The sequence below is a fragment of the Myxine glutinosa genome, chromosome 6 (genome assembly GCF_964187855.1).
Source record: "Myxine glutinosa chromosome 6, kmMyxGlut1.1, whole genome shotgun sequence".
In the NCBI taxonomy this organism is placed as follows: Eukaryota; Metazoa; Chordata; class Myxini; order Myxiniformes; family Myxinidae; genus Myxine; species Myxine glutinosa.
The window spans coordinates 120,610,942-120,628,412 of record NC_136266.1 but is presented as its reverse complement, the minus strand read 5'-3'; the positions used below and the strand labels follow the sequence as shown (position 1 = coordinate 120,628,412).

Genomic DNA, 17,471 nt, shown 5'->3' with positions numbered 1-17,471 from the left:
TCAGATCGGCTGGATGGATTGTGACGAAATAAACGGCATCGTGTAGGGCATTTATTTGCGCAAATTTCAAGACCAATTACGACCATGACAGCCATTTCCTTCTCGCACAGCACCTTACGTAATATGTGGATGGATGTTTGCATATGCGCAAATGGGCCATTGTATTTTCGTGTATTACGTACGCACCTTGATGGGCTTACTTTCAGTGAAATACGATCGAGTTAAAAATAGTCAGAATTTGAGCAAATCTGTTTCATTCGTTTGTTAATATGCCTCATCTATTGACAAATCTGAAATTATAATTTTTTTTGCGGTTCAAATGACCGCGGGAGATCGCGTTATCGTGAGCACGTTATGGAAAGACAAAATGGCGTGTTTCTTCTTCTTTGAACAATAAAGACTTATAGCTTCGCGACCGTACATCCAATCATCTTGAAATTTTGCACACTTGTTACTCTTCATGACTTCTACTACAGTGTGAAGTTTCACGTCGATCAATAAAGCGATTCAAGAGATATCCATTTTTAAAAAAAAAATCGTTTAATTAACGATATCTGCCAAACCACGTGACCTATCGCAAATTCTAAAATGACATTTTAGTAGACTGACATGCTGAACAGACCTGTGAAGCTTCTCCTCGATTGGATCAAAAATGAGGGAGGAGCTACGTTTTAAAGGTTCATGCTTTAAACCGTCATAACTCTGAAACCATGTGTTGGATGACGTCGCCCTCGCTGACTTTTTTGTTCGACATGGGCATGCGATTCTGCGTGCAAAGATTGGCCTCGATCTGTTCAGCCGTTGCAGAGAAAAAGGGGTTTTCGTGTTTTCACGAAAAACAAGATGGCGGCCGAAGCACGTGACCTGCGATGTCATAATTACCATTAAAATATTCTACAGACCGAGTCCCTCCTATGGTGAAAATTTTATCTCAATCGGCCCTATTATTGCAGAGAAAATGTTTTTTAAAGGAAATTAAAACTGAAAATGGCAATTGCACTGATGTTGGATGATGTCGTGGCCTGGGAGGACAAAATGGTGTGTTTGTTCTTCTTTCAACAATAAAGACTTTAGCTTCGCGACCGTACATCCAATCATCTTGAAATTTTGTACACTTGTTCCACCTGATGAGAGCTACATTGTATTAAAAATTCAAGTCGATCCATGCAGTGGTTCAAGAGTTACAAGCTTTTTAAAATTTAACTTCCATTATTTATTGCGGCCAAACCATGTGACTTAAAAAAACGTCTCAAGTAACGATTAAACATCCCCCCATGAGGAACATTTGTGTAAAGTTTCCACTCGATACCTCCACAAATTATGGAGGTGATTCCATTTCTAGTTTGAGATTTGAAAACGTCATAACTCTGAAACCACGTGTCGGATGACGTCGTGCTTGCTGACTTTTTTGTTTGTCATGGGTATCCGAATACGCATGCCAAGTTTGGGCTCGATCCGTTCAGCCGTTGCGGAGAAAAAGGGTTTTTTGTGTTTTTTCACGGAAAACAAGATGGCGGCCGAACCATGTGACGTATGACTACGAAAATTTTCGCATTCTGAGTTTTTTTTAACTAAGCATCTGGGGGAAAAATCTCATTTTCGGGGGAGAAAAACTGTGTTTGACGAATTCTAACCTCTTAACGTTAGCATTTTTGATATACTCAATACACATGTTTTTTGTTCCCATTGCAGAGTTCTTTAGAATGAGCCATTCCTCAAATTTTTCCATTGAGCCGTTTCGGAGATACAGAGGGGCAAAGTTGAAGGTGTTTTACAAGATGGCGCCCATACCACGTGACCTATGACGTCATCATTAGCATTAAAAAATTCTACGAGCCTAGCCGATCATTTGATGAAAATTTCCTGTCAATCCGACCAGCGGTTGCTGAGAAACTTAATTATGAAGTTTTCGGAGGTGCAAAATAGGGTGGAAGAATAATAATAATAATAATAATAATAAGAAAAACTCTAGCAGTAATAATAGGTTACTCTCCATTTCATGGAGAGTAAACCTAATAAGAAAAACTCTCGCAGTAATAATAGGTTACTCTCCATTTCATGGAGAGTAAACCTAATAAGAAAAACTCTAGCAGTAATAATAGGTTTCTCTCCATTTCATGGAGAGTAAACCTAATAAGAAAAACTCTAGCAGTAATAATAGGTTTCTCTCCATTTCATGGAGAGTAAACCTAATAATAAGAAAAACTCTCGCAGTAATATAATAGGTTACTCTTCATTTCATGGAGAGTAAACCTAATTATGAAGTTGAAAAAACACTGCAGCAACAGAGCCACCCACCGGCATGGCTTGAGCCTGGCTGTATTGAGCTGGGCTTGGCATCACAGGGGGTGGCCCAGGTGGCTGATACATCATTGCTGGCTGCACTTGGGGCACTACAAAGGTTTGGGCATAGCTCGTATCCCAGCTGGGCTGCGGCCCAGGCATCAGTGAGCCATCAACTGGCAGCTGGACCGGCTCATTGGGAGGAAGCAAGGAAGGGTCCGGCGGAAGCTGAGGATGTTGTGGAACTTGCTCACTCCCGTATGGGGGGAGCATGGGTTGCACAGGACCTGCAACTTCACTTGGCATTTGTACCAATGGACTTGCTTGAGGGAAGCATGCCACCTAGCAGCACAGACACAAACTCTGTTTAAAACTTTATATATTAGCACAAAAATGGCAAATAGGTTTCAAGCCAAAAAAAATGCCATACAAATCCTAAATATCAAAAATTGACAAGTACTTGAGAGAGGAAGCATTTGCCTAGATTTTTAAAAGAATAAATTATAAACTTCCCCCTATCTCCCCACCCCTCCCTGATTCAAACTCCACTCTCCATCGCCACGGAAAAGCTAGGACGTGGTTTTCTCAGCATGATAGAGCTCAACTGTCCACAACGTGCATAGAGATGCACTGTCTTAGGTGGTGCAAGACTGACTTTCCCTTGCCCCACCTCCTACCCACCCCATAATCAGGCTTGTAGCATTAGGCAGAATAAAATCGGTTTCAGCGTGTGTCTTATCAGGGCTCCTTTCAGAATGTGCATCATCATTGTGGAAATATATAATTTTGTGAGTATATTTTTGTTTTTATGATGGTCATTCCATGTTTTGTGACCATTAATTATTATAGTAGTCAAATCATTAGCATGGGGACATTTCCTTTCACATCGTAGTAACAGTTCAACAAAGCCATTAGGAAAAGGCAGGAAAAAAAAGAAGCATGCACTCCTTTCAAACTGGCCAATCATTACTCAAGCATTTGGGCCATGTCCTGGGTGAACGGGGTCTCAAAGCGAGGTTTCACACAACTCTAAATCACAAGAGCCAAAATCAAAGCCGCATTACATATTCTGACATTGTGGCATCCTTTCTGAGGGATGGGGGTGGAATGGATTTTTCAAACACACCTGGCCTACAGGGGGTAGTAGTTCAACAGGTGGTGGTGGTGGTGTGGGCAGCAGCACTTTTCCCGCATTGGGGTTAGCGGGATCAAGCCGTGGGTAACCAGTTGGATAGCCCAAGAAAGATTGTTGTGCTTGGAATGAGGATGTTTGCAAAAAAAGATTTGCTGCTGCAACTTGCTGCTGCTGCTGTTGTTGTTGCTGTTGTTGTTGTTGTTGTTGTTGCTGCTGCTGCTGCTGCTGTTGCTGCTGTTGCTGCTGCTGTTGTTGTTGCTGTTGTTGTTGCTGCTGCTGCTGTTGTTGTTGTTGCTGTTGTTGTTGCTGCTGCTGCTGCTGTTGTTGTTGTTGCTGTTGCTGCTGTTGTTGCAGAAACAAGCACTGGCGCTGGGCCTCCTCAGCTGCAGCACGCTGTTCAAACAACTTGCGTCGTTCTTCTGTGGAAAGGCGTGGTGGTAAAACCTTGCGCTTGATTCCACATGCCTCCAAATCGTGTCTGCCAACACACAAGGCAAGAATCTCAAAATGCAATTTTGAGTCAAACAAGATGGTACAAGATTGGTTGGGCGATGACAATTTGGCAACCAGGAACAGACAAACATCTGACAAAAGGATTCGACAAAATGACCAAGAATAGAGGCCACAGTTTATAGAGAGGGAATGACACACAAATGCAGTACTATATATACAGTACAATGATAGCTGAAAGGATGAGGCTGAGAGCGATTTTACTTGAAATCAATTGCAATTATTGGTTTCATTAATTTTCTTAAATTATTAAAAACTAGCAGAAGTTCCCGGCATTGCCGGGCGGGGGAGGGGAGGGGAAAGAGGAGGGGAGGGTAACGGGGGGGGGAGGGGAGGTGAGGGACGGGAGGGGAGAAGGGGGGAGGGGGGAAGTACCCGGCATTCCGTGTATAAACATGAGGGAGAAGAGGTGGGAGGGGGGGGGAGGGGGAGGGATGGGAGAGGGGTGGGAGGGGGGAGGGGGAGGGGTGTGAGGAGAGGGGTGGGAGGGGTGAGGGGGAGGGGCAGGGGGAGGGGATGGGGTAGGGGGAAGGGGGGAAGGGGTAGGGGGAGGGGAAGGGGGGAAGGGGTAGGGGGAGGGGGAAAAGGGAGGGGGAAAAGGGAGGGGGAAAAGGGAGGGGGAAAAAGGAGGGGGAAAAGGGAGGGGGAAAAGGGAGGGGGAAAAGGGAGGGGGAAAAGGGAGGGGGAAAAGGGAGGGGGAAAAGGGAGGGGGAAAAGGGAGGGGGAAAAGGGAGGGGGAGGGGGAAAAGGGAGGGGGAGGGGGAGGAGAGAAGGGGAGGGGGTAGGGTGGAGAGGGAAGGGAGGTGGAGGGGAGGATGGAGGGGGGAGGGGGAAGGGGGAGGGCCAGTCAACAATGACGTTGCAGTTCTCATGGTCGGAGAGCAGCACAACAATCGCGACATCGTCCTGAATCTTCGCAACAGCACGAAGCGGATTTTGGAGACTCACCGATCCTGTGACGCCCTCCAGTACCGGCGTTGCCGGGTGGGGGAAGGGAGACCCGTACATTCGCCCTCTCGACTCAAGCTCACTCGGACAAAAGCCTCGCACAAATTACACCGTGAAGGCCCAATGGCTATGTCTATGCCACAAATCAAGTACGTGAGCGAGTCGGGCGCACTGAATTGAAAATATATAGAACGCTCATACTCCGTGAAAAGTGAAGCCAACTGGCGGCGGGGATGGAATAACTCACATTATTTCAACCTGAGAGGTGTTTCACCTCGCTCCGGTGGATTTACCTGCCGATGCGCTTATTACATGGATTTGTCCCAATCTTGGTGAGGTGAGCTTGGTGAGGTGAGCGGAGCGAGCCGAGCCAAGCTAGTTTATTTATATATGTGGAGAAATTTCCTCCTCTGCATGGATGCCAACTTCAGGGGTTTGTCCGTGCTCTATTTGTCCGTGTCTAAGCGGAGCAAGGTGATTAAGAGGTCAAAGGATACCAGAGTCAACGACTCTGAAGTTCAGCTACATCTTAGCTCAGCCACAGCTAAATACAACACAAACTATACATGAATAGGCTAACAACGGCACGTTAACATTTTTTTTTTTTTTTACTTTACTTTAAACACTTACCGCAGACTCATGCGGCACACTCAATTGATTGTGCTTATTCGGAACATCACGTGATCGCTCTGAGTGAATCAGCGCGCTGCTCTGCCACCGGTCAGAATCCGTGTATAATATTCCTCGCTGAAAAAAAATCTATGTGAAACATGCTACTATCTATGCTAAATCATGCTAAATCATGCTAAATGCTAATCATGCTAAAATAAAATCTATGCTACTTGCTGGCGGCAAGGAACATCACGTGATCGCGTCACGAACATCATTCGTGATCACGTCATCACGTGATCGTCATCACGTCATCGTCATCACGTGATCGTGATCGTCATCAATGAGCGCGAATGAGCGAATCAGCGCGCTGCTCTGCCACTGATTCAGATTCGCTGAAAAAAAATATGGATCTAAAGATGAAAGAAAAAAAAACCGATGTGGTGTGAATGGCAATGTTCCTCGCTGAAATGTGAAAAAACGCAATCGCTTTTCACTCTGAAATACGTGCGAACGCGTAACTGAGTTAATGGCGGCAAGGAACATCACGTGATCGCTCTGAGCGAATCAGCGCGCTGCTCTGACACCGGTCAGATTCCGTGCATAATATTCCTCGCTGAAATGCGCTGAGGTAAAAATATGGTAAAAAAATATTATGAAATAAATTTGTGGTCGGCCATGTTCTTCCCAGGCTCAATGGCCATGTCTGTGCCAAATATCAAGTACGTGAGCCTCTCCGTTTAGGAGTATCGGTAACATCACACACACACACACACACACACACACACACACACACACACACACACACACACACACACACACACACACACACACACACACACACACACACACACACACACACACACACACACACACAAACTGTGTTTTATATATGTAGATGCCTTTATCATCATACAAAACTTAGCCATATAATGGTTAGAGGATCCATTCTGAGACTAGAAGGTCAGTAGTTTGATTCCAACCCCAACCAAGTCAACAGCAATTATTGGGAAAGCAATGAAAGCAAAGAAAGAGACCTTTTGAATGGGTCAGCTCAAACAAATGGTGTTGTTGTATGTGGATGGGAAGATCTTGATGGAGTATTCAATATTCATACCAAAGACTTAAAATGGTACGTGCTGCTTCCTTGCTGGACGCTCAGCATTTAAAAGGATAGAGCACGGACAAACCCCTGAAGTTGGCATCCATGCAGAGGAGGAAATTTCTCCACATATATAAATAAACTAGCTTGGCTCGGCTCGCTCCGCTCACCTCACCAAGCGTCGTTACTGAGGAACGGGCTTATTTTAGCTGAGGCTAATGACTGTACCTGAGTTGCTGTGTTGTGATGATTTACACCAATCATAATACAAACAATTACTTTGCACAAATGTATTTGTTGTGTTTGTGATATTACATTTTTATAGGCAATTTAGTGCTGTTTTTTCAAGAAAGAACCCCTCAGCACACACATAGGGGAGGAGTAGGTGCAGACTGGAAGTTTGGGACGATTACACCTCACCACCACGTAATTCAAAACACCTCACCACCACGTAATTCAAAACACCTCACCACCACGTAATTCAAAACACCTCACCACCAAGTAATTTAAAACACCTCACAGCCATAAAACACGTAATAAAAACACCTCACCACCACAAAATTGAAAACACCTCACAGCCATCAAACATGTAATAAAAACACCTCCCAGCCATAAAACACATAATAAAAACACCTCACCACCACGAAATTAAAAACACCTCACAGCCATCAAACACGTAATAGAAACACCTCACAGCCATAAAACACGTAATAAAAATACCTCACCACCACGAAATTAAAAGCACCTCACAGCCATAAAACACGTAATAAAAACACATCACAGCCATAAAACACGTAATAAAAACACACCACCACAAAATTAAAAACACCGCACAGCCATAAAACACGTAATAAAAACACCTCACAGCCATAAAACACGTAATAAAAACACCTCACCACCACGACATTAAAAACACCTCACAGCCATAAAACACGTAATAAAAACACCTCACCACCACAAAATTAAAAACACCTCACAGCCATAAAACACGTAATAAAAACATCTCACCACCACTAAACTAAAAACACCTCACAGCCATAAAACACGTAATAAAAACACCTCACAGCCATAAAACACGTAATAAAAACACCTCACCACCACAAAATTAAAAACACCTCACATCCATAAAACACGTAATAAAAACATCTCACCACCACAAAATTAAAAACACCTCACAGCCATAAAACACGTAATAAAAACATCTCACCACCACAAAATTAAAAACACCTCACATCCATAAAACACGTAATAAAAACATCTCACCACCACAAAATTAAAAACACCTCACAGCCATAAAACACGTAATAAAAACATCTCACCACCACAAAATTAAAAACACCTCACAGCCATAAAACACTTTAAAAAAAATCTCTCAGCCACGAAATAAAAAACACCTCACCACCACGTCATTTAAAAACACCTCACCACCAAGTAATTCAAAACACCTCACCACCACATAATTCAAAACACCTCACCACCACATAATTATAAATACCTCACCACCACATAAATCAAAACACCTCACCCCCATGTGATTTAAAAACACCTCACCACCATGTGATTTAAAAACACCTCACCACCACGTCATTTAAAAACACCTCACCACCACGTGATTCAAAACCACCACAACGTTATTAAAAACACTTCACAACCACGGAAACAAAAGTTTGAGGGAGTCGTTAAGTGACAACACAGACACTGCCCAGGTGTGTAGATATATAGATAAATGACTGTACCCGAGTTGCCATTTTGTCATGGTTTAAACCAATCATAATTCAAACAATTACTTTGCATAAATGTATTTGTAATATACGTGACATCACATTTTATAAAAAAATTGAAGTTGAAAAAAAAAATTCCCCCAAAAAAATATATATTTTGGAATTTTTTTCTAAAAAAATACGCTTAGGACATACCGACGGGAGAGATATGTGCATACCAGAAGTTTGGTACGATTTCACAAATGTTTGAGAAAGTAATTCAGTGACAACACAACACAGGACAGGACAACACAGGACAGACGCTGCACAGATATATATATATAGATATATTATTATTATATTTTTTTAATGTATCGATATAAACATCTTGTTAATAATATTTTTTACTATTCACATTGTATTTCACTAATTATATTTGGCATCATTTTATGATCTTAAAGAAAACTTGTTTTAATCTGCTAACAGCAGCTCCCTGTGTTGGCATATGTCTAACATAGCTGTTTTAATCTCTTGATAAGTTCAGTGTTAAACTAGAACGACACTCAGTAGAGAGCATAGCTCCACCTGGTTGGTCATATCACTCAATGGTGAAGAATCACTTGTAAAAAATCGACTAGCTGGATCCGGATCTTCACCAAAATTGAATCGATTCTTCCTCGTCACACACAACCTGTCCAACAAGTTTCGTCCAAATCCATCCATAACTTTTTGAGATATCCTGCTATGTATCGTTTTTGGCCCTATCTCCCAATGGTGAAGAAGTAAACAGAAAATTTTAAAATTTTCATATCCGAATCCATATTCAGATCTTCACAAAAACCGAAATGAATCGTCCTTGTCAGACACCCAACCGGTCCACCAAGTTTCGTCCAAATCCATCCATAACTTTTTGAGATATCCTGCTATGTATCGTTTTCGGCCCTATCTCCCAAAGGTGAAGAAGTAAACAGAAAATTTTAAAATTTTCATATCCGAATCCATATTCAGATCTTCACAAAAACCGAAATGAATCGTCCTTGTCAGACACCCAACCGGTCCACCAAGTTTCGTCCAAATCCATCCATAACTTTTTGAGATATCCTGCTATGTATCGTTTTTGGCCCTATCTCCCAAAGGTGAAGAAGTAAACAGAAAATTTTAAAATTTTCATATCCGAATCCATATTCAGATCTTCACAAAAACCGAAATGAATCGTCCTTGTCAGACACCCAACCGGTCCACCAAGTTTCGTCCAAATCCATCCATAACTTTTTGAGATATCCTGCTATGTATCGTTTTCGGCCCTATCTCCCAAAGGTGAAGAAGTAAACAGAAAATTTTAAAATTTTCATATCCGAATCCATATTCAGATCTTCACAAAAACCGAAATGAATCGTCCTTGTCAGACACCCAACCTGTCCAACAAGTTTCGTCCAAATCCATCCATAACTTTTTGAGATATTCTGCTATGTATCGTTTTTGGCCCTATCTCCCAATGGTGAAGAAGTAAACAGAAAATTTTAAAATTTTCATATCCGAATCCATATTCAGATCTTCACAAAAACCGAAATGAATCGTCCTTGTCAGACACCCAACCGGTCCACCAAGTTTCGTCCAAATCCGTCCACAACTTTTTTAGATATCCTACTATGTATCGTTTTTGGAACCATCTCCCAATGGTAAAAAAAAATCACTTAAAAAATTCTAATAGCCGGATCCGAATCAAGATCTTCACCAAAATCTAACAATTTCGTCCTTGTCACATACGCGACATCTCTGCCAAATTGTGTCCGAAACCGTCCACAACTTTTTGAGATATTGTGTTCACAAACGGACAGACAGGGGTGAAAACAACCTCCATCCACCTTTGGTGGCGGAGGTAATTAGTAAACGTCTGACTACTTGTTTTAATATATTGACAAGTTCAGTGCTGTGCATGGTTGGTCTCACGGGCGCAATTATCTCACCTGCAACCAACCGTACCATAGAACAGCTTTTCCGGAATGTTGCTGTCTTTGAAAGTCATTCATACAATGTGGAATGGAAAGGCATCTCGTTTATCAAATAATTTGGTCTGAAATTTCGTAATATGGATATTGATTTGTAATTCTAAAAAGGAAACTGAAGTGGAAGTTTGGTTTTCATTTTTAAATTCACGTTATTTTGGATATATATCATCATGAAGCTGATCAAATCGAAATCCATCATTAATTACTCGCAAATCATCAATGAATCTAAAGATGTTTCCACATCTGTGCATTTGTTTGTTTTCTCCTGCACATGTTCTGGACCCATTAAGACTTGCACATGTGCAGGAACAAATATGCAAAGAAAGGGGCCGGATCTGAACCCATGGGTATTCCCACTGTCTGCTGGAGTATCTTTTTCCCAAATGTAAAGAAACTGTTGTTTTGGAGAAATTGAATACTTTCTTTGAGTTAACTTTTTGAAAAACTGCTTGAATGATTTTCTTTACAGACCAGTTTGCTCTTTTTTCATATGCATTAATGTATACTTTATAACCTCCTGCAAATGCTTTATCTATTGCTCTGTCCAATGCGGTTACGAGCTTGTCATGTGGAATGTTTGTGTACAATGTGGAAAAAAAAAATCAAAAGATGATAAACATTTAGCCTTATCCTTGTCATTGATGCTGTGGATACTGTGCGCACGCACGCACACACACACACACACACACACACACACACACACACACACACACACACACACACACACACACACACGCGCGCGCACGCACACACACACACACACACACACAAATGTTTTACACAAAAATCAATGCATCCTGAGAATGTACCTTCTGAGACAAGGAGGAGGTAGGGGCCTGATGGAACTCAACCAGGTACACAGAATGGCAACAGTATAATTGGCCGAATACTTTAAAAGTGCAACAGGCTACCAAGTCCAATTAGTAAGCAAACACAAAGACAACAACAAACCAGAGAAGGTATCCCTAACCCTAACCCACCCAGCAAAAAAATTCCAAAAACAGGCGAAAATGGAAGATGTCACACAACAAACCAACAACACAACCGAAATGAGTGCAGCCCCAACAATTGCAAAAAAATAAGAAGGAAAAATATAAAACGAAATATCAACAGATATACACAGACAACTGGAAAACGATAAAAGAGCAAGAAGATATTAAAAAAAAAAAAAAAAAAAATTGGGAGTAGACAAAGAAGGCTCTTTGGGAATGGCTAGGAAGAGGCCAGCTCAACTGGGATGGAGAACTGATAATTATGAATAAATGACCAAACCAAAGGACACTCCACCAATGGCTTAAAGAAAATGGTGTGACTCAGTCAATCAGACAAGTATGGGTTCGGCAAGGTAGAAACCAAGTATGAGCTACCTCATATCAGGATGTAAAAAAAGAAAACTCATGTCAGGGCAGCTGTACACCCAAAGGCACAACAAAGTACGTCAAGTAATCCACTGGCACATCTGCAAAAGTTTCAATATACCAGTTCCAGAAAACCCGTGGAAACATGAACCAAAAGCAATCGCTGAAAACAAGGAAGTAATGCTCACGTATGACCTAATGTTCCCATCAAGCATGAACATAGAAAACAAAGCATTTTGACCAGATATAGCATAGAGGTACAAAAAAAAGAATGCAAGGCATTGCTAATTGAGGTGTCAGTCCCCAGCAATTTTGGCCTAAACAATGCAAAAATGAAGAAAATGACGAAACACAAAGCCATCAAAAATGAAATGAAAATATCCTGGAAGCTGAAGAGCACTGAAATTGTACCAGTGATTATTTGAGCAATGGGAATTATAAAAAAAAGAAAACCGAGAGATCTTATAAAAACATCCCTGGGAATATAACGACAAACGACCAGCAATTGGAAGCTGACAAGGCTTGGTGACGATCCTCAAAAAAAGATACCTCAGACCAAAACTTTGAGAATAAGAAAAATTCACAAACTTGTCCATGAACCATTGAATCATAATCTCTTACTCAAACGAAGGTGGATACTTTGAGACCTGGGAAGACTCTGTTCAACCTCCTGAAACCCAGATATGGAAATAAAAACACAGTAGTTTGGACCATTATGAACATTTCATTTGAATAACTCTGAGAACAAATAAATTAACCTCTCAGGTGGATGTGGTCGCTTGATGTAGGCAGATGGAGGATTAACAGGAATGGAGCCTTTTCGCTTTTCTTTCTCTTTCTCCTTTTCTTTCTCTTTCCACTGCCCCTTGCGTTCTGCAGGAGATCGTTCTGCACTATTCAAAGCATCTTTTTCACAACAAAGTCTAAATAAAGAATGCAAGTGTTTTGCAACAAAATCAGAAGTAATATTGCTGTAAAAGCTAATGCTTTGACACTGGCATAGAATTATGCTAAAAATATATTAACGTGACCCTGGCAAAGCACATTTTTAAATGCTAGGATATAGAGCAAACGAGTCATGCTGCTGAGAGACTTTTCGAAAAGACCAAAATTGGGGTTAACACAAGTTAAAATGTGCTTTGGGAAACCATACCCATGAATTGCTCTCTTACACAAATTCATCAATAATGTAGGGGAGAACATTCCCTTTCTACACCTTCATGAGCACTAGAAGGCAGCAAAGAGGGAATCATTTTGCTGCCAAGGTGAGTTTGTAGTGAACTGTGTAAACTTATCAGTTTATCTTTAACATTTGATTTCTCAGTTTCGTGTCACTGAGAACTCCCTACGTATTTGCCCATAACTCAAGAACATGTTTCATGATATTGTCTGTTTACAGACTGGTTAACACCTCCCCATGAACGGATGGACCGAAACAGGCTTCATCTCCAAGGTGTTCCTAATTATGGCGATTATTATGCTGGTGCACACATAGCTGAAGAGAAACACGAGGACCTTATCTCTTATAACCAAACGGGTTTATTCCCGAAACACAACCAGAGAAAATTAATTTAACAACAATGACATACAATGAGGTAAAATAAATCCGATAAAAAACTAAGGCGCCTCTCTCTCTTCAGTCACAAGCACAGACGGGGTGAGGGACACAACGGGCGACTTATCTCTGGTGGCAGCAGGGAATGGGAGCAGGGAATGGGAGCAGGCGATGAGATGGGCAGGATGATGGGCAAGGTAATGAGGAGACAGCAGGACAAAAAGGTGAGGAGCAGACGAGCAGGAAGATCAACCGGCAAAGGCGGGAAGATGAAAACAGCACCAGGGTCAAGGCAGGCAGGCAGGCTGACCTCCTTAATGCTCTCCTCCTTAGCAAGATAAAACTCCTCAGAACACCACAGTTCTCTCCAAAAACGCAAGCCCCTCCGCGCACTGTTAATTCTCCTCACTCTCGCAATCCTTATAGAACCGTTTCCCGCTATTCTCTCCTCACAGGACCAAAAGCTCCTCAACACCATGTTCCCGCTCCTCCAGGCTCCTCCCTCTTCTCCTCAGACTCTCGCAATCCTCTTGCGCCTTTTTGATGGCTCCTCCCTCGGCTCCCTTGACAACCCACGCCAGGCGTTGGACTCCACCCCCTTCCAGGGGACAATCATAGCTCCAACCCCTCTCTCCTTGCCTGGCCGAATCCCATAGTTTTCTGCATCATTCTTCTGGGCTGGTGTTAACTCTATTCTACAGAGATGTCACCCGGCACAACCGGTGGATGTTTACAAAAGATTTTACACATGCTCAATTCACATTAAACCCTCTCTATCTTATCACAAACACAACCCTCCACATCATGCACATTCAAACACAATGCTTAAGCTAACAAGTCCGGACATCCTTACATTGAGATTTGCTTCCTACTCACACACGGTTACATGGAATGTGGAACGGAGTCCTCTCAGGTCTTCAAATATCCACCTTTCTGTGTGTGTGTGTGTGTGTGTGTTTGTGTGTGTAGGAGGTGTGTGTCTTGGTGTGTGTGTATATATGTCCAAGTGTGTGCACGTGTATGTGCAATATGTCACGCACAAGATGCGCATACACGTCACATATAACGTGTGTATACAATACAGCATGTGCACAATACGTGTGTGTGTGTGTGTGTGTGTGTGTGTGTGTGTGTGTGTGTGTGTGTGTGTGTGTGTGTGTGTGTGTGTATATGTATATATATATATATATATATATATATATATATATATATATATATATATATATATACATACATAGTGTTGTGGTTTTGAGAACCCACACTTGTAAATAAATTCAACATCATTAAAGGTGAAAGGTTGCACCCCATAGGTAGGCCACAAGCAACACGTAGGTCACTGTAGGACTTCAGTTATTTCATTAGTATGTGTTTAGATAAGGCCGCGTTTCCAATAGATGAATCTGCGTTGTCAATCAAATAAGGAGTAGGCCCTTTCGTCCATTTTGAAAGCCTCCCTCTCCAAGCAACGCCATTACGCGCCCTTCAGTCTGCCCCATGGCCCTCCCAAATTGGTACGCTCCTCGGCCAGCAGCAGCAGCCTTAGCTGCTCGCAGCCTCGCTGGGCTTCTGCCCAAACGCCGCCATAAGCCACGAGGTAAGGCCCGGAAAAAGGCAGCGGAGCGCCAGGAAGAAGGTGTGGCCACGTCAACCCAACATCAGGGCGTGGCTGGTAAGCGATGCCCAGCCAACCAGGGCTGAGGTAAGATCGCCGACAGGCGTGGCATTGGGGCTCGCGGAGAGATCGCTTGGTTGAGTTATAAAAGTGAGCGCAAAGCCCTTAAAGGGGGACTTGCCAGCGAGGACTTATACGGCAGCGCTCGTGAAAGAGGATTTGGAGGACTGATACGGAGCGCACACTTGTGAAAGGACTGATGCAGTGGCGCTGATTAAAGGAGGACCTTATTAAAGGAGGACTTATCGGGAGAGCGCACATTTGTGAAGAGATATACGGCGCGCTTGATGAGAGAACTGTCCAAGACGGCGTCGCACGATTGGCGTTGTAGAGGACTTACTGGGAAACGCGCTATGCGAAAGGACCTTGGAGAGAGGGGGCGTTTGGCACGAGTGTGCATTTATTACATACGCCATAGGACACCAGCTTCCCCCCGCTATATAATTGTCCGGTCGCGTTCCAACTACACGCAGAGCTGCCTGCCAGGTTTCGTCCGCTGCATCGGAGCTTGGACCGGAGCCTGGACTGGAGCCGGGCTGGAGCCTGGACTCGCTGGTGACCATCCACCATCTACAATCCCCATGTGAGTGTGTGTTTGTCCTGGGTATTAAGAATAAGACTGTTTAAGGCAGCCCTGTGTTCTTCTTCTTCCTCTTCCTATCCTGTACATTCTTTCGTTTCCTCTTCTTCTTCTTGTAAATTGTTAATAAACCAATCTTTGTTCTTCCTATTTTCTGGGTTTCCTCTTTATCCGATCGCATCCGTCTTTTCTCTAATTGGGTAAACGTAGCATGATTAGAAACCGCTCAGAATCGGGTTTCGCCCTTGCTAACGGCCCGAATCATGGCTCGCTTCGCTCGGCGTGTCCACTAACGCCGTGGTTCGGGCGGGAGTTATCTCCTTGCTTTACGGCCGGTGGTAGTACTTAGGTAAATGGACGAAGACTCGACCAACAACCCTATTTACCACCGACCGGAAGGAACGTTATAACTTCCAGGACTCGGGTCGGCCAGATAAAAAGACAAGGGGATTAAACCCCCCGTGATAAGGGGAGAGCCGACGTGCGAGATCCGCAACAATATATATATATACACATATATATATATACATATATATATATATATATATATATATATATATATATATATATATATATTATAATAGGCTACGGTGATTCTGTCTGTCTGTCTGTCTGTCCGGGGGTGTGGCTTACTCCGTTTGCAGAGTAGCTCCACCCATTCTTGCAGAGGCTTCATGTAAACAAATAACCACCATTTTATTAACTCGAATAGCTTTGAGGCCTGTTTAGTTAGGCCCGTGCTGTCTTTCTCTCTCACACAGGTTTATTTAAACTCTAATTCGATATATCATTTCATTTTTAACAGTCGCTAACATAGTTTTAGACTCGGTTGAAAAAAACAGGAAGAGAATCCCATGAAAGTTTCCGTTTATGGAACGAAATGATTTCTCAAAGGCCTGTAAAATAAAGCCCATTCATTGAGTCACCCTCACAATTTTATCTCGAATTCACCATCTGATTTCATTTTTAGCGATGGTTTTAGACTCAGTGTCAGAAATAATTGTGAGCATTCACGCACACACGGGAAATTGCCGAGATATATTTATAAAAATCGCACCACGATTATGCACGAAAATACACCGCCTAAAATAAGAGACGGGGAAAATGTCGACATATATTTAAAATTCGCTTTTTCTTTTCCGTTAAGATATATTACTTTTACTTTTGATGACAGTCGTCACAAAAACGACATATATTTCTTCGTTCTTATTTCATTCCAACATTATTATCTGGAAGTAAAATATGTTTCAGGAAATTACCGAGATATTTCTTCGTTTTATTTATTTATTAGTTATGTACGCATACACTTTAAATAGGTTTATTTGAAATCTTTAATTTTCACAATGTAATTTACTTGCCATTTGTCATTTGATGATTACGAGACACTTCCTCTTGAGGATCGTGACAATTCATGCGTTGCGTGGAAACTTCCATTTCCAAAATGAATGAGACGATCGATGAAGAACGCAGTCTTGTACAGGATACAGCAAGAAAAATAACTAGACGGGAGAGAAACGAGACGGGAAAAAGCCGATTGGAGAGGAGAGTGCGGAGCGATTGGAGAGGCGAGTGAGGAGCGATTGGAGAGGTGAGTGATGAGCGATTGGAGAGGCGAGTGAGGAGCGATTGGAGAGGAGAGTGAGGCGCGATTGGAAAGGCGAGTGAGGAGCGATTGGAGAGGCGAGTGAGGAGCGATTGGAGAGGCGAGTGATGAGCGATTGGAGAGGCGAGTGAGGAGCGATTGGAGAGGAGAGTGAGGCGCGATTGGAAAGGCGAGTGAGGCGCGATTGGAGAGGAGTGTGAGGAGGTATTGGAGAGGAGTGTGAGGAGGTATTGGAGAGGAGTGTGAGGAGGTATTGGAGAGGGGTGTGAGGAGGTATTGGAGAGGAGTGTGAGGAAGTATTGGAGAGGCGAGTGGGGCGTGATTGGAGAGGAGAGTGAGGAGCGATTGGAGAGGAGAGTGAGGAGCGATTGGAGAGGCAAGTGAGGCGCGATTGGAGGGGAGTATAA

At 42.7% G+C, this 17,471-nt stretch overlaps 1 protein-coding gene across 6 annotated transcripts in view; it reads right to left on the bottom strand.

Moving 5' to 3' along the window:
• Positions 1-17,471, bottom strand: part of LOC137414106 (uncharacterized) — a 150,814-nt gene that overhangs the window by 28,560 nt on the left and 104,783 nt on the right. For all 6 annotated transcript variants that reach the window (XM_078780440.1, XM_078780438.1, XM_078780441.1 and 3 more), the window contains 3 exons: positions 12,413-12,527; positions 3,410-3,896; positions 2,299-2,625 (listed from right to left, as the gene is read on the bottom strand). In XM_078780440.1, the coding sequence (XP_078636566.1) occupies positions 2,299-2,625; positions 3,410-3,896; positions 12,413-12,527 (929 nt within the window). The remainder of the gene's footprint in view (positions 1-2,298; positions 2,626-3,409; positions 3,897-12,412; positions 12,528-17,471) is intronic.